The 26,491-nt window shown below is 38.5% G+C and overlaps 1 protein-coding gene across 5 annotated transcripts in view; it reads right to left on the reverse strand.

The window, feature by feature from the left end:
• LOC127501282 (uncharacterized) overlaps positions 1 to 26,491 on the reverse strand; it is a 79,850-nt gene that overhangs the window by 12,752 nt on the left and 40,607 nt on the right. For 2 of the 5 annotated variants that reach the window (XM_051873259.1, XM_051873469.1), the window contains exons 10-22: positions 20,850 to 20,941; positions 20,615 to 20,700; positions 20,192 to 20,280; positions 19,970 to 20,024; positions 18,846 to 18,943; positions 18,576 to 18,656; positions 14,331 to 14,438; positions 12,205 to 12,258; positions 9,729 to 9,791; positions 8,971 to 9,039; positions 8,754 to 8,858; positions 8,416 to 8,578; positions 6,057 to 6,217 (exon numbers count right to left, since the gene is read on the reverse strand). In XM_051873259.1, coding sequence (XP_051729219.1) covers positions 6,057 to 6,217; positions 8,416 to 8,578; positions 8,754 to 8,858; positions 8,971 to 9,039; positions 9,729 to 9,791; positions 12,205 to 12,258; positions 14,331 to 14,438; positions 18,576 to 18,656; positions 18,846 to 18,943; positions 19,970 to 20,024; positions 20,192 to 20,280; positions 20,615 to 20,700; positions 20,850 to 20,941 — 1,224 coding nt within the window. The remainder of the gene's footprint in view (positions 1 to 6,056; positions 6,218 to 8,415; positions 8,579 to 8,753; positions 8,859 to 8,970; positions 9,040 to 9,728; positions 9,792 to 12,204; positions 12,259 to 14,330; positions 14,439 to 18,575; positions 18,657 to 18,845; positions 18,944 to 19,969; positions 20,025 to 20,191; positions 20,281 to 20,614; positions 20,701 to 20,849; positions 20,942 to 26,491) is intronic. The other 3 variants (XM_051873328.1, XM_051873398.1, XM_051873548.1) reach the window with 3 other exon arrangements.

Genomic DNA, 26,491 nt, shown 5'->3' on the forward strand with positions numbered 1-26,491 from the left:
GTGATGCAAAGCATCTGAACATTCATATTACCTCTATGGCATTTCATATAGCCTTTTAGCTTAAAAGCATGCACATTTGGAGAAATGGATTCTCATATGTTTATGTCAATTTTCTATACAGAGGAGTAATATTTGTTCAATATTTATTGTCATCACTATGAACGCTGGATACTGTGTTTTCAATTCATACTTGCAGCCGGAGGGTGCTCTGTACACCTTTAGTCCACAAATTAATCTAAAGAAGAACAGGACATTCCAGGAAATAACGGCATGTCTTCCAGAGGTCTCTAACCATGGCTTTAACATACAGATAGACACTTTTGAAGACAATAAATACACTATTGAGACGATGTATACATGTATTGCCTCAGAATTTGCGTCTGAATAGCGCTCGCTCCGTGGGCGTGGCCGCATTAGTGGATAATGAGCTGAATCACGGGCGTCTGACATGTGTCTCTTTTCATACAGATTACATAAACACAGAATTTTTGTTTTCGATTTGACTTACACGATTTAAAACCTGACATTTCAACGTTTCTTTAGACATGAATCAAATTTTTTTGTGATTAGTATTCACTAAGTTACAGTTAATTTTCTGAGAACTATCAGATTAAACTTCGTTCAGAGGGAGACGAGAGATCACGTATCATGTTAGTTTTCTTTATTTTGCAAAAAGCACAACATTTTGTTTTTACTCTGAGTGTACACAAATAAAAGAAGATATTCCACAGATTAAAATGGTGTATAACTCTTAATTGTATGTGCAACATTGACGGAGTATTTTGAGTCTCTTTCACACTGGTAAGAAAAAAACCGAGTTGGTATCGCCGGCGTCACCGCCGACCCGAGGGAGTTAACCAGGAAACGTCTCATTGAGATTAAAAGTCTCTTACAAGAACGTGCTGTAAAAATGCGCAATGTCCGCTATATAAACGGTTAATAGATATTGTTCCCTATTATTAGTCCCGAACACATACCTAATCCGATTTGCTTTATTTTTTCTTTCTAACTTGTGAGAGTCTGTAGCTACATTTGTTTGTGTGAAGCAGCAAACCTCCTCCAAATCCTAGATGCAGTAAGAGAAATAAACGGTTCTGTGCACAAAAATACAGACAAATCGCATCACATGTTGATTCAGGGACAGCGCTGTTTTTTCAATATGTGACAATCGTGGGATAAGTGGCAAACCTAAACATGTATGTGTGTGTGTGTGTGTGTGTGTGCGCGTGCATATACGTACACACTTCTTTGTGAGGGGAACTTATAGTGAAGGGTCATGACAGCTGACTATTTTATGTTCTAAATGGATATAAAGGCTTATAAATCTGCCAAATTATGTTTCTATTAAAATCTAGTGTTCCCTTTCGAAAGGGAACTTCAACTCTGTGTTTGCAAACGCTATGGGGAACGTCACACGTGACCCGATGTCTGAAAGCCAACTATCCAACAACTCCAATCCCTATTGGCCGGCGACAGCCTATGACGTAATATGGCGTGACCCTTAAGTATAAAGGAGCGCCTGGAGAAACAGTCAGTCTCTTCGTCTTTCGGGTCTGTTCTGTCTGATCACGACTATGTCAACTCCGGTAAGGGATTCTATATATGCCTTACAAACGTTCAAGAGAGTGTGTTCATCCGTGTCCCAGGTTTTGACACTTGATATACACATTTCTGGGCGTTTTCTGTCTTGAGAGAAGCGTGCATAGATGGTGCTTGAGGGCGCTGCCTGTGTGTTTGTCTGTTATTTACTGTGAGCGTCTCCCTATTGGGACGCTCCGTTCTCGTTTCGGCACTCGTGTCCGCATCTGTGCCTGATGATTCTGGCCCCGTTTGTGCTGAGGCATAACAGTGGCTGCAATCATAGGGCTCGCAGGTGAGCTCGTTGGGAAGTTTGAGAAAGTTGTATTCTCTCTCAACTCCCCCGGAGCTGACGAGGGTGAGTTGGATGACGATGACATCCATGTTTGACGTCCATCGCGTCCGGCAGCGAGTGCTCCTCTGGCTGCTGTGTATGCGGGGCTGCTGGTGTTTTTGGGACGCACTTTTCGGCAGGCTGCAGCTGCCATGAGAGCGCGTTAAGAAAGGGGCCGCGTGCGGACGGCTTTTTATATGCATGTATAAATATTTTGTAGAAAAGTAGGGGTTTTTGGGCAAACTGAAGTTGATAGGTTGGCTAGAATGATATATTGTGCAGGCCACAAAATGGCCACCTCTTAGCCACCTGTTGTTTAGAGTAGCTTCTCATCTGCTGTTTCTAGAGTAGTTTGAGTTAGCACTTGTCACTTCAGTTAATATGTATGTTTAGGTCGGCCTTAATCGGCCGCCTGAGATTGTTTGCTTGTGAGCTTCGCTTTCTTTCTCTTTTTTATGAGATTTGGAGGTGAAGCCCAGGTTTCACTAGGCTTGTGGCCCTGTAAGAAGGCCCGTAGCTTAGCGGCCAGGCTAGAGCTAGGTTAGGTGTATTATGTTAACCCTATGTATACTATCCCTTGTCAGGTGGTCTAGTTCCTAGTTCTGGCCTCCTCCCGAGGGAGTTGTTAGGCCGTATGCCCACTGTCCCCTTGTTTATGTAGGTGCAATTGGATGAGGTTAACAGCTAGGTTGTAGACTGTTTTTAGACTCCCTGATGCTGTTTTTCTCAGGTGGTAGGCCCTTATCTTTGCGTAGATAAGTTATGCAGGTGTGTGCTAGGCCCCACTTTCTAGAACTTTTCATGCTAAAGGAAATGATCTTCCTCTGAGCCACTTGATGTCTGTATTTATCAAGTTGAGTTGACGATGCTAGTTTTTTAGCTTTCGTCCTCTAGAGCTTAGAACAGATTTGAGAATCTGTATGGAGAAAGTGTTTTCCTTTTAAAACAGAATGTATGTCAAAGCTTTGTGTTGCTTTGAGTTCTAGACTTTTGCCCTACATTTGTATGTGAGCTTACTTATGCTGCCACAGGTTAGCACCTGCTCTCATAAATAGTAGGCCCTTTTTCTGTAAAGTGGCCTCTGTTTGAGTATATGGTGACTATATATTCCCCAGTTAAGGTTTATTGGTGTCACTGAGTGCAACACCTGTTGGATTGCATACTCAGGGTAGTATAGAACCACTTTTTGAGGAAAGCTGGTGTCTATTAGCTATCTTGTTAGCAGCTATATTGCATATAACTTGGATTGTAGGCTCTTATTATTATTAGCCTCCTTCTAGTTAGCAGTTGTTTTCTACAATGCTGTTTAACTGATCATAGTTTGCTCACATATTTACACTGTCACAGGCCTTGCCATGTATCTGAGTGGAAGGCCTTATAGCCTCCCTTAGACCATGTTGGCTTTGTTTGGTTCCCTTTAGTCACATATTTAGGGTACATTGCCTGTTGGAATGTGTAGCCTAGCACAGGTCGCAGTTAGCTTCCCATAGTTTATGCTGAGTTAGAGCTGGTTCCCTGTAGCTTGGTCCCCTTTTAAATTCACGAGCTGAAGCCACATGTCATTGAATCGGCAGGCCCCTTCAGGCCTCTTTTTTAGTCCAGATGTTGGTACAGTTTGTGTTTTTAATCTGCAAACAGGCTGAACGTCACTTGTTGCTGGAATGGTAGGCCCCTCAAGGCCTCCTTTTTAGTTGACTTTCTGGCAGGCCTGGGAAGCCATACCACCATCAGCCACGCCCCATCGCTGACGGATAGGCCCTAAACAGGCCTGTTCACGATGTTTGGCAGCGTCTAACATGTATTCCCTCTTTGGAAATCTCTGAATACATGGCCTATTGGGTGGTATGGTTATGGTAGCCATTTGCTGATGCCACGTGTTTACTAAGGTAGGCCTACTTCGGCCTCCGGGGTAGCATGTGGAGTTCAGTTATGTACTCCTCTCGCTGTGAGAGTAACAGGGTGCTTTTACCAAGTATTTTGAGTGGCTAGCCCCTCAGGGTGAAATTTTGTCGTGAAACCTTACTGAGGTTTGGTTTAAACTACATCTGCCTCCTTGAGTCTGATTCCTACTCTAGTTCAGCTGAATAGCCACCTAGTGCCAAGGGTGGATCTATTGTGCTCCTAGAAATGGCCAACCAGACTTACGCCGTGTGTCTTAGAGGTTGCTAAGCCTTATGGGCCACCTTTTTGAACATACTGGTGTATGTTTGTGTATGTCTCTCATTGAGAGTTATCTGTATACACTTCTGGTTGGCCAGAGGTTCTTGGTGCCTAAACACTGCCACGAGCTGATGCCACGTGTCTGTTGAGGTTATAGGCCCATCCAGGCCTTCCTTAATACGTGTTGGCATACATTGTACTCCTCTTGCTTTAAAGAGTAAAAGGTGCTTTTACTGAGTACACTGCTTGTTGGATTGTGTTAGGTGGATTGTCATGCGGGCACTTTGCAGCACTCTTATGCTGCCATTGAAGTTGTCTGTCTGCCCCAGCAAGACAGGTGTTCAGGGTGGCCCCTCCAGGCTACTTTCTGAATATACTTCTGTTTCACATATAGTTACTATCATGCTGTCGGCCCCTCTTCGGCCTCCATGATTATGTGCCCATTGCATGGTCTACCTGTTAGGTGAGCTTTGTACTCCCTATTAGGGTTATGTTTATAATAGTGCTCAGTTCCCTAAGCTGATCATGGTGGTAGGCCTTAATCAGGCCTCCTCCTAAGATTCAGCCCTAGGCTGGTTTGTGCTCCCCTGTTAAACAGGCGTTTAGTGCACAGCCTCCTCAGTGCGTTAAGCGCTGAGTAGGTCCTAGGATGAGCGGATTATACTCCCCTCAATACGAGGGTTCATAGCACTCAGCTGAGTTCTGCTCTCCAGGATGCCTGTCTCTATGTGTGGGTCTGAGTTGCTCCTGCCTTTCTGCAGTTACTCTTACCTGCTCTCTTCTATGAAGAATGCATTATGGAGACTCTGTACTCAGACAGGGTTCGCCAAGACTAAGTTTGTCCTATAACAAACCAGGTCGGCCTCCCTGGTGGCATTGAGGGTGACTTCGTTCCCCTCTAGTGACTGGCCGGGGTTCCTTTTGGTTCTCTGGCCACATTCCCTTAAAGGGACCACTTTCTCTTCGGAAAAGTTGGTTCCAGATGCCTTAGCGGCCTTGGTAGGCCTTCTGCGGAAGGCCTCCTTGAGGCTCAGCTTGGGCTGTTGGCCATAGGCAATGCTGTCTCTGACAGCCTGGTGTGACCCGAGGGTGCACTCTCCTTAAGCATGGCGGCATGGGTATATTGTTCCCCATAGCATTTGCAAATGCAGAGTTGAAGTTCCCTTTCGAAAGGGAACGTCTCAGGTTACGTATGTAACCATAGTTCCCTGAGTTTTCTTGACGTTACAGGAACGTTTTTATAAGGTATAGTGTTCCTCAAACGTTCTTTCAACTTAATTTTGATCTAAAATTCAACATTCTAGGAACGTTGATTCGTAACATTCCAATAACATAAAAATGTCCAGTTTTCTTAATGTTAGTAGAATGTTATTTAAAGGTTAGTATGATGTTCCTGAAACATTCTTTCAATCATTCAAACACCTGCTGTGAACAAACACTGAAAGAAAGAGAAATAAGAACACAAACTACAACTTTCTTGTTTTTATAAAAGCTAGACTGTTTTGAGAAATCAGTGTTATAAAGTTTATGTTGGCAGCTTTTTTGTTTAATTTCTTGTGTTTTTTAATGTCAATAGCAACTTTGGTTCTATTAGTCAGTTGTGACAATACTATATATGACGTTTAAATTGCATCCAATTAATTGTGAAACAGTGTTGGTTAATGCCCTGTAATTCATAGTACCCATAAACTAATCTTCTCACCTATGCGAAAAAAAAAAAAAAAAAAAAAAAAAATAATAATAATAATAATAATAATGATAATAATAATAATAATTTACAAAAGAACGTGAAAAAAGGATTTGTATTTTCATCTATTTTCATTCTTCTGTCATAACTCTGATTATAGTAACTTCAAGGCTGTAAGCTTTTCTTTAGTTTTTAGAAAGAGCAGTAAGTAGCTATTATAGTTGTAACGCTGTATGAGTTAGACGTAAATGCTTTGTAAATTATACACTTTCTTTTGCCTTTAATAGTTAGTTTTACCTTCCTTGAAGCATCTTCTTCTTTTTCTTCTTTTTCTTCTTCTTTTTCTTCTTCTTTTTCTTCTTCTTCTTCTTCTTCTTCTTCTTCTTCTTCTTCTTCTTCTTCTTCTTCTTCTTCCTCTTCTTCTTCTTCTTCTTCTTCTTCTTTTTCTTCTTCTTCTTCTATGAAAAGGCATATGATAATACCTCAATAATCAGAAATTATAACAAACATGATTTTACAACTATAATTAAAAAGTGATTTTATAACTCCATCAGAGTGACACACAGACACCCCCTCCCGCTACTTTCTGAAAAAGTAGATTCAGTAGAGCCTTTAATGTTTTTTTTTTTTTTTTTTTGTATTTATTTTCTTAATTAATATGGAAATATTATTATATATATATATATTATTTAATTAAATTATACTCTAAATAAGAATACAAGAATAAACTGCCAGTAGGTTTCATTCATTAATTCATTCAGGAGTGAAGTAATGGTCCATTGAATCATTTGTTTCATTGATTCGTTCAAAATGCAGATTCAGAAATGAAATGCCATGTGTTGCTCGAAGACGAACAGTTCTGCTTTGTCTTTATATTTTAGTTGGCAAAATTTAGTCGTATTGCATTTGCACTTGTGCAGTTTAAGACAAAAACAGCACTCGTGATATTACGCTCATTACTTTTGTGATATAGCTTACATCATATGATGTTGTAAGACTTGATTTTCCTGCTAGGACAAAAACTGAGATCAAGCACCCTGCAATAAAGCAATAAAACTCATCTGGAGAGAAAAAATCTCAAAGAAATAGCGTAGGACAACACCTTGCCCTCACACATCTACAGGATGCAATAGCCCTCCCCCCAACACACACACACACACACACACACACACACACACACACACACACACACACACACACACACACACACACACACACACACACACACACCCTCCTTCCTTTTCCCCTGACTCAAGTCACTGAAAGTTCTCCAAGAAGTATAATGTATCTGGTGTATCTATTGTTTATTCCTTTCATGTTTGGTATCATTTTAAATGTCTCGGTGCGATTGGTAAAACGGTCTCAATTTCACAGCGGTCACTGGTATTATGAAAAAGATTGAAAACTAAGGATAATTCTGTTCTCCTTTTGGGTGTTGAAAAACCCACTCCTCTCCCCCAAAACAGGTGTTGGTGTAATAAATATTTACAACTCTTTTGTTCTGGTCTGTATATAAGGTAAAGTGCAAAACAGTCAGGGGGGATCATCTGTAGCCAGAAGCCCCCGTGCAGAGATGGGTGAATGTCTGAAGACATTCACACATCACTGTATGTATATGCATTTCTTTGGGTAATTGATGTTATGCATTTATTATTTCTGAATTGGCTTCTAATTGTCTAACTGTAATGTAATTGGCATGATACATTTTTACTTGACAAATAAAATATTATATTTGGTTTATTCTGTATTATTCTTAATTCATTATTTCTAGTAGATTAAAGTGAAGGTATTACCGCAAATCTGTGTTCAGGATTGATCATACGGAAGGTTTAATAGATGGAGCATAGGGCACATCAATTAAGTCCATTTCGATTTCTGACTATCGCTGCCTTAAATAAGTTGCAGTTTTCGTAAATATATAAAAACTATGCTTTTTGTTAAGAGTAAGCAGAATGCGACCGACTTAAAGGTAGATATTTACCCTGCATCCAATGTTTAAGGTCAGAACTGACGAGTTTGTGTCCGAGAAGAGCACTCAAGTCGGCCGAAGTGACTTTTCTAAAGCGATACCGGGACTGCAGTGAACGAATAATTGAAGATATAAGGTAATCAGAATAATCAAAAATCTAAATGAATGCATAACCAATGATTCATTTCTATTTGGAAACACAACCTAAGAATGAGAATCATTTGAAATTGGAGTCCGATTAAACGAGTGAAATTAAATAAACTTCACAGAGGCGCTGAAAAGACATACACGCGTTAACCTTCGCCCAGGCCATCGGATTCCGTTTTTGGGCCGATGCTGGGTTCCTTACAATGTAAATATGAGACAAAAACTCAAACAGGTGCATTTTTGCCCCATATCCTGAATTTTAGTGACTTTCTGACTACATTCAATAGGCTCCATTATACAGTTAGTTGTTGCCCTGCATCATATTCAGCATCAGTCCACTGTATGAAATGTAAGATGACCTATGTAGGTCTGGGGTGGGGCAAGTGAGTTTAATTCAATAATAATTTTAACACGTTATTTTTTTCAGTAATTAATTAATCTAATTAATGCGTCAGATTGACAGCCCTAATATACACAACACAGATGCTACACTAATACACATACAAATAAATGCATATATAGTAGCAAAATTGCAGTTACCTGAATGAGGCCCAAAATCAATGAAGTTGTTTTTATCGCTTTTGCACCACTTATGAAAGTACTCAGCTTTCTGCTGGACCTCCTCCTGATTCTCCCAATCCTTCGGATCGTAATAGACCCTCACAAGCCATTCATGAAACTTCTGTGGCTTGAGACTCGACACCTGCAGGGACACATTACAAACTACAGTAATCTGAAAATCATCACACTCAAATCCCTTCATTCATTACACATAATTTATTTTAGCGAGTCAGACAGACAATCCAATGCTCAAGAGATTCACAGTCATGGATAAGAATTCTGTATAATAAATGTTTGAGAGAAGTGAGATTTTGTACCTGATACTTCTCCATCTTGAAAGCTTTGTTTGGATCCTGCTTGCTATAAAAATGAACATTTTCAATGGGCTCATTACCCACTTCACCAAAACCCATCTCAAGAACCTGAATGAGAAGAGATTTCAGATAGGATAGAAAGATTATTGTGAAAATGAAGAGGTACAAAATAGGCATTTTTTTCATTATTATTATTTTTTTACCCCCCATTTAAACATACATGAATTTCACAGTCCTCAGCTCCCTTAGGTGCCTGCGGATCAGACTTCCAGCATTTCTCCAGAAGTTTCTGATGTTTTTGAATTGTAAATTGGCAATTAGACACATAATCACATATCAAAGTCAAATGAAATAGACAAAAGTTATTCAGTAAACACTCCTGTTTAAATGTTTGGAGCCAGTAAGATATTTATTATTATTATTTCAAATAAATTAACACTTTAATTCAGCAAGAACACATTAAATTTATCAAAAGTAAAGACATTTATAATGTTATAAATGATTTCTAATTCAAATAAATGTTGTTCTTCTGAACTTTCTATTAGTCAAAGAACAATATTGACAATATTACCATGTTACTGGATTACTGATTTAATACACACAGCCTTGGATAAACATAAAACATCTGGCTGACCCCAAACAGTACTATATATAAAGCTTTTCTGTCTTTAATATAATGTCTAAAATTTATGTTGTGTGTTGTGACTACAAACTAACAAAATAAATCTGATAGTACCGACACATCACATGATACACATTAATACAAAACAATAACAAAACCCAAACAAATAAACAAAAAAAACTACAATTTACATCCATACACAAGTACTCAAATGTTGTCTATATATCTAGGGATAATAGATATCAGTAATTCTTTTTGTGTGTGTGTGTTTGTAGGGGCTTATTAAACCATATTCATTATACAATAAATCTGTACAATGAATGACTGAGACATTTATAAAATAGGGAATTAATTACCTGATAGACTTTGATCTTGAAGGCTTTAACAGGCTGGGCTTTGGAGCCGTCCTCCTCTATTTGCTAAATGATTTTGAAAAATGAATCATATAAGCATACACTACAATAAATGAAAAAGTTAAATAACAATAATATAATTATTAGGACTGTCAAATGATTACATTTTTTAATCTAATTAATTACATGTGGTGGTGATTAATCTAATTAATCTCACATCAAATTTGGCTGAGAAATTACTCCCAAAAGATACTTCAAAGTCATTATTGTGTAAAGCATCAAATAGACATTACAAAAAGTAGCTTCAGAAAGAAATATTTGATTTGATTCAACATAAAATTTATTACACACTCTTTTGGACCTTGAGGGTGGCGAGTAAATGATGACTGAATTTTCATTTTTGGGTGAACAACACCTTTATTGTTTTTTTTGTTTTTTTGTTTTTTGAATTAATTTGATTCGTTCAATCAGCTGATTCATTCAGGAGTGAAGTAAATGGTTCTGGTAACATTTTATTTTAGGGTCTTTTAACTAGTTGCTTATTAGCACGCATATTACTAGATTATTGGCTGTTTGTTAGTACTTATTAAGCACATATTAATGCCTTATTCTACATTACCTTATTCTACATTCTTAATCCTACCCAATACCTAAACTTAACAACTAACTTACTAACTATTAATAAGCAGTAAATTAGGAGTTTATTGAGGGAAAAGTCATAGTTAAAGGGTTACTTCACCCAAAAATTAAAATTCTGTCATTAATTACTCACCCTCATGTCGTTTCACACCCGTAAGACCTTCATTAATCTTCGTAATGCAAATTAAGATATTTTTGTTGAAATCCGATGGCTCAGTGAGGCCTGCATAGCCAGCAATGACATTTCCTCTCTCAAGATCCATTAATGTACTAAAAACATATTTAAATCAGTTCATGTGAGTACAGTGGTTTAATATTAATATTATAAAGCGACGAGAATATTTTTGGTCAAAAAACTAAATAACGACTTATATAGTGATGGCCGATTTCAAAACACTGCTTCAGGAAGCTACGGAGCGTAATGAATCTTTTGTGTTGAATCAGCGGTTCGGATCGCGTGTCAAACCGCCAAACTGCTGAAATCATGTGACTTTAGCGCTCCAAACCGCTGATGCGACACGCTGATTCATAACGCTCTGAAGCTTCATGAAGGTGGGTGAACTAACCCTTTAATAGTGATTATGTGTTCACTATACTAAAGTGTTACCACGGTTCTCTTTATGAATGGTCCATTGAATCATTAGGCTTGTTGGACTTGAAGCGGCGCTGCACCCACCGATCGGTGTATAACATCAAAGTACAGCCAGAGCAACTGGAGAGCAGATGGCTCTGTTTGCATTTGAACAGTTCTGCTTTGTTTTTATATTTTTTTTGAAAAAATTGTGCAAAACAGACAATATTGTTAAAAATAACACAAAATTAACTTATGTATTGAACTGTTGTATAAAATCAGTATTACATTTGCACTCGTGCTATTCGGTGCTTAACTATATCATATGATGTTAATTTGAGACAAAAACTCAAACAGGGGCATGTTTGCCCTTATATCTTGAATTTTAGGGACTTTCTGACTACATTCTATAGGCTCCGTCATGCAGGTAGTTGTTGCCCTGCATCATATTCAGCATCAGTCCACTGTATGAAATGTAAGATGACCTATGTAGGTCTGGGGTGGGGCAAGTGCTCTAAATAATGCATTAAATCGACAGCCCTAATAATATTGTGACAATTTTATAAAACTGGCACTTCACATGAGATTAACACTGTCATTACTGTCACGGCCACGGATGCCGCCCATCGCTTCCTTGTCTCACCCTTGAAGGCCATTACGATCACTGCAGTTCTAGCATATATTTCTTAGTAACTAAAACCCACAGCTTCACTATTAGTAGAGAGACGCTGCCTGGTACAATTAATTCACATGCAATTGCTCTCTCACTAATGCATTCATATAAATGTAATCTTTACTGAGCTACTTTATCTGTATCTGATTTAGAACAAGCAGAAATCTGTGAGAAATATAACGACCCAAAGAGAAGAACCGATAAAAATGAGCTGTTATGTAGGAACAATAGTCATGTGGGCAGGGCTGTGTCATATGCCGTAGATGTGCTGAAGGCAAACCCGTTCAAGTCTCAGCTCGAGGTTCAGGCTGATTTGTTCAATGACATCATCAGCGACTAGTCGATGTCGACTCGAAGTCATTCAACCCCTAGTACGCACACACACATGCGTACACACACACACTCACAAACAGTGTTTTCATATTTTATGGAGACTCTCTTAAGACATAATGGTTTTTACAAACTATATATTCTATCCCCGCAACACTAACCCTAAACCCAAAATATATTATATATATATATATATATATATATATATATAATTGCAACATGATAATCCTGTGCCACAAATGCAAAGTGAGAAATTGAATGACTACCTTAATCTCGAAGGCTTCATCAGGCTTGTCTCCCAAACTGGCCAGCAGTATGTCCTAAAGCATTCAGAAGGGTAAATGGTATATAATACATGGAAATACACTAAATAAAATAGCTAAATAAATATAAAGCTTTTATCTTAAATAAACTATATTGTGCAGTGATCTGAGTCCAAACTGATAAAATGTTAAAATATCTGATAAAGCTGACATGTCTCTGATGATAGTATAGTGTCCCAGAGTCAAATTTTTTTTTAAATACTGAAGCTTAAATACATGAAAGAGTGATGAGTTGTTGTAAGCCCTAATGGAATTTAGGAATAAAAATCTGATTACATACAGGTGCATCTCAATAAATTAGAATGTCGTGGAAAAGTTCATTTATTTCAGTAATTCAACTCAAATTGTGGAACTCGTGTATTAAATAAATTCAGTGCACACAGACTGAAGTACTTTAAGTCTTTGGTTCTTTTAATTGTGATGATTTTGGCTCACATTTAACAAAAACCCACCAATTCACTATCTCAACAAATTAGAATACTTCATAAGATCAATAAAAAAAAGGATATTTTAAACAGAAATGTCAGGCTTCTGAAAAGTATGTTCATTTCTATGCACTCAATTCTTGGTTGGGCCTCCTTTTGCCTGAATTACTGCAGCAATGCGGCGTGGCATGGAGGCGATCAGCCTGTGGCACTGCTCAGGTGTAATGAAAGCCCAGGTTGCTTTGATAGCAGCCTTCAGGTCATCTGTTGGGTCTGGTATCTCTCATCTTCCTCTTGACAATACCCCATAGATTCTCTATGGGGTTCAGGTCAGGCGAGTTTGCTGGTCAATCAAGCACAGTAACACCATGGTCATTGAACCAGCTTTGGTACCTTTGGCAGTGTGGGCAGGTGCCAAATCCTGCTGGAAAATGAAATCAGCATCTCCATAAAGCTTGTCAGCAGAAGGAAGCATGAAGTGCTCTAAAATTTCCTGGTAGATTGCTGCGTTGACTGGACTTCAGAAAACACAGTGGACCAACACCAGCAGATGACAGCAGCCCAAATCATCACTGACTGTGGAAACTTCACACTGGACTTCAAGCAACATGGTTTCTGTGCCTCTCCACTCTTCCTCCAGACTCTGGGACCTTGATTTCCAAATGAAATGCAAAATTTACTTTCATCTGAAAAGAGCACTTTGGACTACTGAGCAACAGTTCAGTTCTTCTTCTCCTTAGCCCAGGTAAGACGCTTCTGACGTTGTCTTTGGTTCAGAAGTGGCTTGGTACGTGGAATGTGACAGTTGTAGCCCATTTCCTGAAGACGTCTGTGTGTGGTGGCTCTTGATGCACTGACTCCAGCTTCAGTCCACTCCTTTTGAAGCTCTCTTAAGGTCTTAAATCGGCTTTGCCTGACAATCTTCTCAAGCCTGCGGTCATTCCTTTCACTTGTACACCTTTTCCTACCACACTTTTTCCTTCCAGTCAACTTTCCATGAAAATGCTTTGGCACAGCACTCTGCGAACAGCCAGCTCTTTCAGCAGTGACCCTCTGTGGCTTACCCTCATGGTAGAGGGTCTTGATGATCGTCTTCTGGACAACTGTCAAGTCAGCAGACTTCCCCATGACTGCTGTTGGGATTACTGACATAAACCTAGTATTTATACCCTGAGAATGGTCATTTAATAGAACTTGAAATTAAATATTCTAATAATTTGAGATACTGTTGTTTTGATTTTGATGAGCAGCAAGCTGTATTCATCAAAATGAAAACAAAAAAGTCTGGAAATATTTTACTTTATGTCTAACAAATCTAGAATATATTTAAGTTCTACTTTTTGAATTAAATTACATGATATTCTAATTTATTGAGATGCACCTGTATTATTTTGGAAAGCAGTGCCTATTTTTGGTGCCTATCTGCTCATCTCTTTAGTGAGTGTGCTGTAGGTGCACATCAAAATCCTGAGTGTTAAAATAGCACCTGGTATTTTGATGTGTGTCTGAAATGAGTGGATTTGCACTTAAACCCCTCTTCAAGTTTCTGAGTGAGTGGGTGCTTCAGGACTCTTTAAATTGTATTAATCATGACAACAATTCGATACCATACATTTTTAGCTAAGTGAGAGAGGAAATTAGTACCTGATACACTTTAGTCTTGAAGACGTCACTCGAATGGATGTCACCCGACTGGGCGTCACCTGACTGGACATCACCTGAATGGGTTCTCAAGATGGCCAGCAGTTTTTCCTGACACAGACAAAATTAATCTGATGATTCTACAACTAACACTACATACTATATAACCTTATAAATCTGAAAACGTATTAATTATGAACATAGCCACAGTTCCCAGGCAGGAGGGAATGAGATTCTGCATCAGTAGTTGACACTATGGGAACTCATCAAGCACACTGGCCTCAACCACCTAGTGAGAAAGTCTGTGCTTGGAGATTTTCAAATGCCTCCAAAGCATGCATTGCACTCATTTGGGCTCTGTGGCAGTCAAGATGCGGACTGACATCAAGAGCTGCCTCTAGTATTATCACGGCTACACCAAGATCTCCCTCACAGTCAACATTCACACCCCATTCACTCTTCCTGGAGTTCAATCACACTTACTTTGAGCTCATTACCACACTCATCAAAAACAACTCAGGTTACTCATGTAACCATGATTCCTTGAGAAGGGAACGAGACGCTGCGTCAACGACGACACTTTGGGGAATGCCTTCAGCGTGACTGTGTCTGAAGCCATGTGCAACTTCTCCAAGTCCAATCTTGATTGGTGCAATGTCATCCCGTGATGTGTGCCGGCGGAAAGCAGAAGCTATAAAGGAGCCGGTCTCACTGCTGTTTGTCAGCTTTCTGATTGACTGAAGCAAGCGGCTCCCAGGCATGCAGGAAATATGGCAAAGGGACGCAGCGTCTCATGAGTAACCTGAGACGTTCCCTTTCAAGGGAACTTGCACTGCATCGATGATGACACTTTGGGGAATGTAATACCCACTTCGCCATGCTGACAAAATGCCTGCCCTGGTGTGAAAATAAGGCACAACTCAGCGCATGAGGACTTGGGCCCCATGAGTATCTGGAAGGTCCAGGCTATAAAACCTGGTAAAAGTATGTGGGGAAGACCACTCCGCAGCATTACATATGTCATGGAGGGATAAATAGGCTGCTAGAGTCTCCTCTATTTTTGGCATAACACCGTAACAATTCTCTTTGAACCCTGCAATAGATGAATAATAATGAACTGTGGGGCTCAAAAGCTTGGTTGAAAATGGCTTTTTTCAAGATCTGGAAACCTCAGTGTAAAGATCCTGGAAGAATGGTAAGCCCCGATGTGGAGGTTGTGATTGTGCGCACCACGTGGGGTGCAGAGCTGGTTGCTTTGATCGAATAAAGCCAGCCGGGAGCACAGCGTTCTAAGGGGCAAACGCTCGCAATGCAATTACTGCTAGTAATTATCCTCTAAACCAAGGGTGTCCTCACCTCCCTCACCCCCAGAGGATTCCCGTAAAAGCATTCTGTTCCACTAAAGATAAAGATCCACTAATTCTGCTAATCCGCTCCGTGTTTTCCCACTCGTTCCGCAGCATTGCTCAGTCTGTGGCTGCGCCCGCTTTCTGGAAAGTGGAGACGACAGTTCCAGAATGTTGTCCCATTAACAGGTAGATTACAAACTACAATTCACATTACAGACAGTGGTTGATCTGCAGAATTAGTCATTTGGTAGTTTTTTTTATTTTTTGTATTTCTGTCTGTAATGTTTTGCTCCTGGTCTTCCAATAGTGCTAATAACTTGTGCAATAGGCTATATTCATTCTTAGAAGATAATTAATTGTTTAATCAAAATATGGTTTATGATTTGTTCAATTATATATAACACCAAATTTGCTGTTGTCACACTTTGTAGACATAAAAAAAATGCCTTCACAAAAAAGAATACAGAGTGAGAAAGAGCAAAGGGAGGCTAAAGCCTGTTCAACATTGCAAACAGGTATTATCATATAGAATATTAAGCAGACAGATTGTCACACTTTAACTCCTGTAAAATATATTTCCCATTATAATCAATTGTCTCAGTTAATACTAGTATAACATACACTACTGCTCAAAAGTTTAGGATCGGTAAGATTTTATTCTTTTTAAAAGAAGTTTCGTCTGCTCACCAAGACTGCATTTATTTAATTAAAAATGCAGTGAAAACAGTAATATTGTGAAATATTATTACAATTTAAAATAACTGTTTTCTATTTGAAAATATTTTAAAATGTAATTTATTTCTGTGATCAAAGCTGTTTTTACAGCATCATTACTCCAGTCTTCAGTGTCACATGATCCTTCAGAAATCATTCTGATATGATGATTTGCTGCTCAAGAAACATTTATTGTGTACAATTGTACAAAATATTTGTGTACAATATATATATATATATTTTTTTTAGGATTCTTTGATGAACAGAAAGTTCAAAAGAGCAGCATTTATCTGAAATATAATCTTTTGTAACATTATAAATGTCTTTACTGTCACTTTTGATCAATTTAATGCATCCTTGCTGAATAAAAGTATTAATTTCTATAATTTCTTTAAAAAAAATAAAAAATAAAAATAAAAATTCTTACTGACCCCAAACTTTAGAACGGTAGTGTATAATGTTACAAAAGCTTTGTATTTCAGATAAATGCTGTTCTTTTGAACTTTCTATTCATCAAATAATCCTGAAAAAAAAAGTACACAACTGTTTTCAACATTGATAATAATCAAATGTTTCTTGAGCAGCAAATCATCAGAGAATGATTTCTGAAGGATCATGTGACACTGAAGACTGGAGTAATGATGCTGAAATTCAGCTTTGCCATGAATAAATTACACTTTAAAATATTTTCAAATAGGAAACAGGTATTTTAAATTGTAATAATATTTCACAATATTACTGTTTTTACTGTATTTTTAATTAAATTAATGCAGCCTTGGTGTTACATGTACTGTGTCCTGTGACCTAGTTTTTCCCCAGTCTGTCTGATTAGTTCATTTGATCCACCTGTGTATCATTAATTATCCCATCACCTTGTTTAGCTCCCTTTGTTAGTCACATGTGTATATATACCCTGTGTTCTCCTTCACTCCTTGTCCGTTCTTGTTTATGTCTACACTTGTGTATGCTGTCTTTGCCCTGTTTGGAATCTCCTGTGTTTTCAGTAAAGTATTGCTATTATCGTCATCTCCGTCTCTGTCGTACTTGGTACTATAGCAATGGTAACACTTGGTGAGCAGACGAAACTTCTTTTAAAAACATTAAAAATCTTACCGATCCCAAACTTGAGTGGTAGTGTACGTCATATTTATGATATTTTATTAAGACCATATTAATAGTATACACAATTAAAAAAGATAAGTTGTATCTTCGCATAGTAGGGTACAATGGGGCTAAATGCACACCCTAAAACATTTATGGAGCAACAGATTTTCTGTGAAAATAAATCATAAAAGTGGTTTGTTTGTTTAAAAATCTTATAAATGTATCAGGTGACGAAGGGGGCCTTTTACCCCACAGACACACGGGCAAAAGACACATTATTGATACAAATACTTTAGCTAAAATAATATGTTTTTAATAATGTCTAAGTTAATACTTGTTCAAAATAATCACTTTGGCAAAGTTTGTACTATTTTCTGGTTATTTTGATAAAATAATTCGTTTTAGTTAAATAAATCTTAATATCTATCTAATATCTTAATATAAAAATATATTTTAAAAATACTACTTAAATCTACAACATTTTAACATTCAAACATTAAATATTAGATCAAATTAGCGCAGACTCAACTTTTTGGAAGAGTAATTACAACAACATAAATTAAATTAGCACTAAAGCCTAACAATTGTATTTACAATATTGTAAAAGGTTTGGGTTACACTTTATTTTAAGGTGTCTGTATTACAGTGTAATTATATATTTAAGTACTGAGTAATGACAATTAACTACATGTACTTACAATAGGGTTAGGGTTAGGATGAGGGTTTGGTTTAGGGTTAATTGCACGTAATTATGCATAATTTCTAGTTATTACTACAGTAAATACATGTGTATTTACATATGTAACAATGACACTGTAAAATAAAGTGTCACCGAGGTTTGTTATTCATTTTCTATATTAAGATGATACTCAACCCCCTTATACTGCCCCCTTTTTTTTTTTTTGGTTTGGGCCACTGCCCCTCAAAATGTTTGTGCACGGCCCTGTATGCAGGCAATCAGAAATCATCATTCCCATAGTATCAGCTACTCACACAGCACTAAGGTCACTGTCTTGAATGGGAACTCAAATTTATGCAGATGTAATTACTGAATTCAAAATCATTAAATTAAAATCCTTACATAAATTTCAAAGTCCTTCAGAATTTGATGTCGTTTTTTAAAATCTTCGACCATCTTCTCCCAGTGTTCTGTCAGCATTTTCTAAAAGTTTTTGAGAGGAAAAAGGCAGTCTGTAAGGATTACAGTCTTTAAAGACTACAATTTGATTCATTGACTATGGGGTGTTTGTTTGCTGTGATATTTGATGTGTCAATGTGAAGGTCATAGTAAATATCAATAGGTTAGCTTTTACACAGAGTAAACATCGGACATTTTAACACAGTAGGGTACCTTTAATCCATCTTCCTTTAGTCGGGCCTCTCCCACGAACTTTGGCAGCCGTCTGTTGACAACGTCTTCTAGAATGCTTCGGGCTTTAGACAGATTGTCTGGATGGAAAGGGTTAACAGAATATTACTATAGTCTGTCTGAGTACTTGATTCAAACTGGCTGAAATGTGCATAAAAACAAATGAGTTCAGTTTAATTACTGTTCTAAATGAATGTGCTGCTGTTGGGTTTATTTTATTGTCTGTTGGTTGCCCTGCAGACTCAATAAAATGATGTTTTGTTCCATTGCAGTATAAATAATAAATAAAACACAGAACTACAAAACACTCATTATACAGAATAATGAATATTAATTTATGAGCAGAGGAAAAAACAGAGTTAAGGGCACCTTGATGTGCTTTAAAAATATAATTCTATGACAACAAATGAGGGAAAAACAAGGAAGAACATTTAAAAGGGCTAATATTTATCTTGTCATGAATACATGCAGAGAAGTGCTCAGAAACGGCTGACATCAGCTCGTTCGTCCAGCCCCGACTGGAGCCCTGGCAGCCAATCACCACTACAAATCTTGCTGGTATTATGCATTGACATCAGAAGCCGTGGCGTTGCTCTGACTTTGCTTTTCAAACTAGAAGACAGAATTTGCTCTAAAAATGCAAAAATAACTAATTTCCACTTATAAATAAACTTAATGAGTACCTTTAGTGTTTTCAATGATGTGTAGACTGTACATCTGTTAACATCTCAAAAAATGTGTTTTAGGGTTTAGAGCACTAAAACAACAAAGGCTTCTTAGTCTGTGATGTGAAATTCTGATTCATGAAGAAATAATTCAGAACTATTAGTTCAATGAATGATTTGTTTAAAGATTCAGTCATCAACTTCAATGACAGTGTTTCAGTGGCACAGGAAACTGTCATGAAACGTGCACGATGCAACATATTTTGCAAAAAAAATTGCCACAGGTACTTTTTTTCTAATCAGCCTGGGCTGCATAAATTACTTGGAATAAAAAAGTCCACTAAATCAATAAAATAAAAAGATAATTAAAAAAAAAAAAAAAACACAAAGATGATGAAACGCATAAATGCAGACATACTACAGCAGCACAATTAGAGTTACCTGAATCAATGAAGTCTTTCTCACACCACTTCTGAAAGCACTCCTCAGCCTTCTGCTGGTGAGTGGTGAACAATTATATTTAATATTTTCTATCTTCAATAACATACAGTATCATGCAGTGGTCTCTGTCTAAAACCTAATAAAACACTGATGTGATGATGCTAAAACATTAACAAGAATTAAGTCTGCTATATTGGACATTTTTAACAGAAAGCAAGGTACCTCTAATTTTTCTTCATTCAATCTGGCCTCTCCAACACACTTTTTCAGATGTGTGTTTGACTTGTTCAAGATCTGATCAAAGATGTGATCTAAAAGAGAAGAGGAAAAGAAAAGGGTCAATAGAATATTGGTATAGCATAGAATAAACGTTTGTGCGTCAAGCTCTAATCAGCTGACAACTCAGCTGATCCATAATGTCAATCAAAACAATTCAGACTCTTATCAAAGTTATTCTAATCCTCCATTCAGCTGTTTTTCTATTACATGGTTGACAACTGCTTCAGAATGATCAATTACATGTTTGACATAAGTGGTCCTAAATGATAAATGGATGAGATGTATTAACCAAATTTGTAGGTTTCTTTCATTGTTACTTTTAGAAAAGAAACATTCCTCTCAATTTCTATCGATGTCTTATCTGACCTGTGAGTTCTGTGTACTCCAGCATGTCATCTATGGCATTTGAGATCTTCAGTGGGCCATCAGCTAGTACAAGCGCATCCTTGATCCTAATGTACCGAAAGAAACAAGCATACACACGTGAGCAAGAGTAAAATCTGGAGAAATATTAGGATGCAAGCAAAAAAAAAAAAAAAAAATTACACAAATATATATGTATTTTTCACAAAAAAAAAAAAAAAAAAAAAAAAAAATTTACTTGACATCAATGATGTAGCCAATCTTGTGCTGAAGGGCCTGACGATGGAGAGTGTATCGAGTGTGAAACATGCCATAAATATTTTCTGCCACCTGAGATAGAAACAAAGAGTAACAGACTAAAAAACAGAAACCGTGTACATTTCATAGTGAAAGGTAGTAAAAATGCCAACAACAGAGCAAATTTATTTGCATTCAAGACAATATTTTTAAACAAGAGGTAAGATTAATGATCATTATTTAAAATGAGTGTTTTAAAATGCAGTACATTGTCTTCAATGGTGTATAAGTACCCCAGTCAATTTGGTTAAAAAAAAAAAGAATAAATAAAAATCAGGCATTCTTTATATATTTTCAGTGTACCAAATCTTGTACTGATCTGGATTGTCTATCTGAAAGGACTTTTCCCTTTCAGTCAGTCATGTTCGAAGTCACGTCGTGACAGACTAATTGGGATCTCGCAAGAGATACCAATCTACTTCGAGTGTAACTAAATGAGTCAATGGACATTGGCATGCAAGATTTGTATCAGCTGCACCACCCCGCAGCGCGGGTATATAATAAGCAGCAGGTGCATCACATCTCCAGCTTTTTCGCTTCGGAGCTGAGCGGTTCATTTGTTCCTGCTCTAATCTACAAGCAAGTGTTTTCTAATAGAGTCAGTTCTTCAGGGAAGAAGCTTTCTTTCTGTTTGGTGTTTCGGCACTGCAGCGGTTGTCAAGTCCTCTCGTTGATGTTTGTTTGTGCCTTCTGTGAGCGCTAAAAAGGCTGTTCTCACAGCTGGTAATGGTGCGCTGTTTGAGAGTGCTCACTCTGCACTCTAGGTGCACGGTTGAGACTCAAGCACCTCAAATGAGGTGGAGTCCCTTCGTTTATTCTCCAATTTAGTTTCCCTCCTGGTCACCAGGAAAGGGCTATTTCAGTGAAATAGCTTGGGTGACCTGAGGATTCCCCCTGAGGAACCAATCTCCATGGGTCCCTCCCCCTCTAGAGCATTGCAAGCTGTGCAGCTTCCGGATGGGATTGCTGGTCCTTCTCATGAGCAACCTAGCACTTCATTCTGGGCTCCAGCTGAGGATCAGATGTCAATCACTGTATCACAGAGAGGCCAGACGATGTTCACCTTGGTGGTCCAGAAACGCCCCCTGGCTTTACCTTGCAGAGGTGCAAAAGGTTGTCAAAGTATGCTTTCTCAAAGCCCCCATCTCACAAGTTGCCCAGCAATTCTACGCAGTCAGTAGCAGACTGAGGCAATCAAGAGCTTGCGCCAACGTGCCATCAGAGTTCCTTGTGGGCTGCCCCTCGGTCTGCTCATCGACAAGGGCACCGGCACCCTGTGGGAAAAAAAAACTCTGGCACAGCCTGCTGTACCGTGTCCGCCGCAGGAAACATCACCCCTAAGATGGACGACCCCTGCATATCACAACCCAATATAAGGTATGTCAGTCAGGAAGCATGACCTGGTTGTCAGGTTCCTTAGGGGGCGAGAAGGTTAAATCCTCCTCGACCTCCCTCCATACCCTCAGTAGAGCTAAAGATTCTTTCTATGAAAACTGTACACCTGGTTGCCTCCATCAACAGGGTAGGGGACCAAGTGGTGAGCCTGCAAGTGCTGCCCCCAGAAGAGGCAGACCCAGCCCTAGCTTTGTCTCATCCGTGCTCTGTGACTGTACATGGACTGAACACAAAGCTTTAGGACCTTAGACTAGCTCTTTGTTTGTTATGGAAGCCAGCAGAAGGGAAAGACTGTCTCCAGTACCAGGCACAAGACGTGCCCTGTCCGTGCCCTGTCCGTTCAGGTTGTGAGCTCACTGTACCAGAAGTGTGTACCTGGACGCTGGCACGAGGTGCCTCGCTGACAGATATCTGTAGAGCTGCTGGTTGGGCAACACCCAACACATTGGCTAGATTCTATAGCCTTCGTGTAGAGCCGGTATTCTCCCGTGTTCTCACCTCAAATGGGTAGAAGACACAGAGAGGCCTCGGCACCAGGCCTACATCTGTTATATCTATGTGAAACGGTACTAGGCTGGGTGCGCATATGTAGTGAAATAGGCAAGGAGGGATCATGAGGCTTATGAAGGGCACTGGAAGGGGGCAGCAGCTGAGGTGATTTGCTAGGGATCCCAATTTGTCGATCACAAGGTGACGTTGAACATGACCAACTGAAAGGGAACATCTTGGTGACGTATGTAACCCTCTTTCCCTGAAGGAGGGAAAGGACACATCACATCCCGTCGCCACAGTTGATCTACCACTGCTGAGCGGCCGGGTCATCGGCTCGGTTCCTCAGCGAAAACCTGGAGATGCGATGCACCTGCTGCTCATTATATAACCGTACTGTGAGGTGGGGCAGCAGATGCAAATCTCGCATGCCAATTTAGTTAGGATCATTTAGCTACACTCAAAGTAAATTGGTCTCCCTAGCAAGATCCCATTTGGCCGTCACAATGTGATGTCTCTGTTCCCTCCTACAGGGAATGAGTGTTACATACGTAACTGAGACATTTGTTTGGATTTTGGACCCTTGATTCACATTAAATTAATGTTTCTCTTGGACATTTCTTGTTTCTCTTTATAGACTGATATGTTACATGAGTTCATTAGCACATATTTTATATGAGATACAGGTTTATGACAATGCAAAGAGAGGCCAGTTGTAAGTGAAAAGTTGTGAGTCTCTTGGTGAAGAACCAGAACACAAAAGTGTAAGACTGAAAATATCTAAAGATATTTTAAAATGAACAAAGACATTTGCTTTACTGTTTCAACCCCGTCTCTCTTGCTACAAGGGCCATTTGGAAGACACAAAGGTGCTGATAGTGATCAAGCCCTATAGGCCAAAATGTATGTACATCGGGGGCCTACAAATTGTCACACCTTTAGTACAGTGGGGGAAGTTTTAATCTTCTGATTGGTCAGTTTGAATGTCTCACATTTGGGTTTCAGTCACATGGTCAAGGAAGGGATAAAAGAAGATTGTAACTGTTGCTCTGCCTCTTTTTGTTTTTTGTTAGTGCTGCCTGCTTTCTTAGAATGCATGGCAGCTCAGGGTGGGAATGGACTTGATTTCCTCACACGGCGTCACAGAGTTAAAATAGTATCTGTGGCGAGTGTGGAGGCTTGCTGTCTGGGTGTAGGAGAAGTTGTTGGCCATCAAAACATTCTCTCTGCATCCAGAATGAATAACGTGACCGTGATTTTTTTGAATACGGTGGAAAGAGCAAACGAGGTGGTTACGTGAGGAATAATCATTGATGAAATACTTACACCTGTTTTGCCTCTGATGTTACCATCAAAGAAAGTCACAATTTCGAATATCCCTCCATTCCTTAGTGATGATATTTTGGCGCAAGCGCTTTCACGTTATGGAAAGTTGGTTTTGCCGATCAAAAAGATTGTGATCGGGTGCGAGTCTCCTTTATTGAAACATATTGTTTCATTTAGGAGATTCGCTTTCATGATTATTAAAGATGACGCTGAACTGGACTTGGCACTAAATTTCCATGTGGATGATTTTGAATATGTAGTGTTTGTAACTACTGACAAAATGAAATGCTTCGGATGTGGTAAATCGGGCCACTTAATCCGTTCATGCCCTGACAAGAGTAACGCAGCTGGATGTAGTAAGGATAGTGCTGCAAATGAGGAAGACAGGCCTACTGTAAAACCGTCTGAGGTTGGTCCGGCCGAAGCAGTGCCGACCGCGGATAAACCTGCTGGGGAAGGAACATCTGTCTTGGGGCCTGTGGAAGCTGGATCGACCTCAACGGAATCAATGAATGAAGGTAGGGATACTTCAGAAACTTCTCTAAATGCAGAAACTGGATTGTTGAACAGTGATGTAGAAAACGTGAGGGAAGAAGATGTGTCTGAGTTAGAAATAGAGAATAAGATGTTCAAAGTGCCGACAAAAAGGAAAAATGTGGAAAAGATCAGTAGTGCAAAGTGTTTTAAAAAAGGAGATGTGTTTGAAGAGCAGAAAGAGTCAGAAAGTGAAATGTCTGATTCAAGTATAGTGTTGTCGCAGGCTGAAGGTATAAGCAGAAGCTATGATGTTGATGACATAAAACATTTTCTTAGTATCACAAAAAACAAAAGAGGTGTGATTGTAAAGTAATATTTCCCTGATCTAAAACAGTTTTATGACAAAGCCAAAAGTCTAATAGCAGAAGGGTGCCTTTCAAACAAGGAAGTTTACCGTCTGAAAAAGATTGTGAGGAAAGTTGGTCTGGATTTAAATGAAAATGAGGATTAAGAACATTAGTAATTTGGGTTTGCTTGTGTTTTTTTTGGTTGTTCATTTATTTCAGTATGGCTGAAGTGCAGATTGCCTCCTTGAATGTTAATGGTGCTAGAGATTATAGAAAAAAAGCTGAGCTGTATGAAATAATTAAAAAAATAGATGTTACTTTCATTCAAGAAACGCAAAGTGATGTGAATAATGTTAATGACTGGATGAAGGGTTATCTTTTTTTAGCCACAACACCACATTAAGTGGAGGAGTAGCAATTTTGTTTGCAAAAACCTTTAATCCGATCTCGTACCAAGTTGAGGAGTTTTTGAAGGGTAGATTTTTAAAAGTGAGAGCACAAGTGGAGAATCATAATTTTGTTTTTATTTGTGTGTATGTCCCCAACGCAACCATTGATAGGATATTGTTTTTAGATACACTATGTTCTGTTTTACAAGATGTTTCTAATGATGAGTATTTATTTTTGGGAGGTGATTTTAATTGTACAGTGAGTATTTGTGACAGAAATCATATTGAACCCCATATGCCTTCAAGAAAACGTCTCATTCAAATAATTAGTAAGCATGAGATACTTGATGTATGGAGGTTTTTCATGACGATAAAAGACAATATACTTGGTCACATGCACGTGTTTTATCTCTGGCAAGATTGGATAGATTTTATGTGTTTAAGCATTATGCTGGTATTTTTAAAAACTGTTGTATTTTTCCTGTTGGTTTTTCAGACCATTGCATAGTACAATGTTCCTTTATTTTGAGTTCTGTCAAGCCTAAAAGTGCTTATTGGCATTTTAATTTAACTTTGTTAGATAACAAGGATTTTATACGCACTTTTAAATTGTTTGGGGCTGATTACAGAACAAAAAAAGCATCTTTTCAATCAGTACAAAAATGGTGGGATTTTGGTAAGATACAGATTAAACAGTATTGTCAGCAGTATGCTCACAACAACACCAATGTTTTAAATTAGTCAATGAAAGACTTAGAGACTGGCATAATTAAGATACAAGAATTGGCGGAATTAACAAAACAACAAAGTTATTTGAAAATTCTTTCTAAAAAAAAGAATCAATTGGCAGAATTATTAGGGGTTAAAACACAGGGGGCTTTGGTCCGATCAAGATTTGTAAGTCTTGACCAGATGGATGCACCTTCAAAGTTTTTTTTTAATCTTGAAAGGAAAAATGGACAAAAAAGAATCATTCATGCTTTGCGATCTGAGGAAGGTTTTCTGTTGTCCAACCCTGTAGCGATTAGAAGGAGGGCAATTGGTTTTTATGAGAAACTGTACAGAAGTGAATTAGGACCAGACAATATCAGTGAGAGTGTCTTCTTCAAGGATTTACCAAAGGTGTCTGATGAAGCTAATGCAGAGATTTCAGGTGCGCT

The sequence above is a fragment of the Ctenopharyngodon idella genome, chromosome 1, assembly GCF_019924925.1.
Source record: "Ctenopharyngodon idella isolate HZGC_01 chromosome 1, HZGC01, whole genome shotgun sequence".
Taxonomy (NCBI): Eukaryota; Metazoa; Chordata; class Actinopteri; order Cypriniformes; family Xenocyprididae; genus Ctenopharyngodon; species Ctenopharyngodon idella.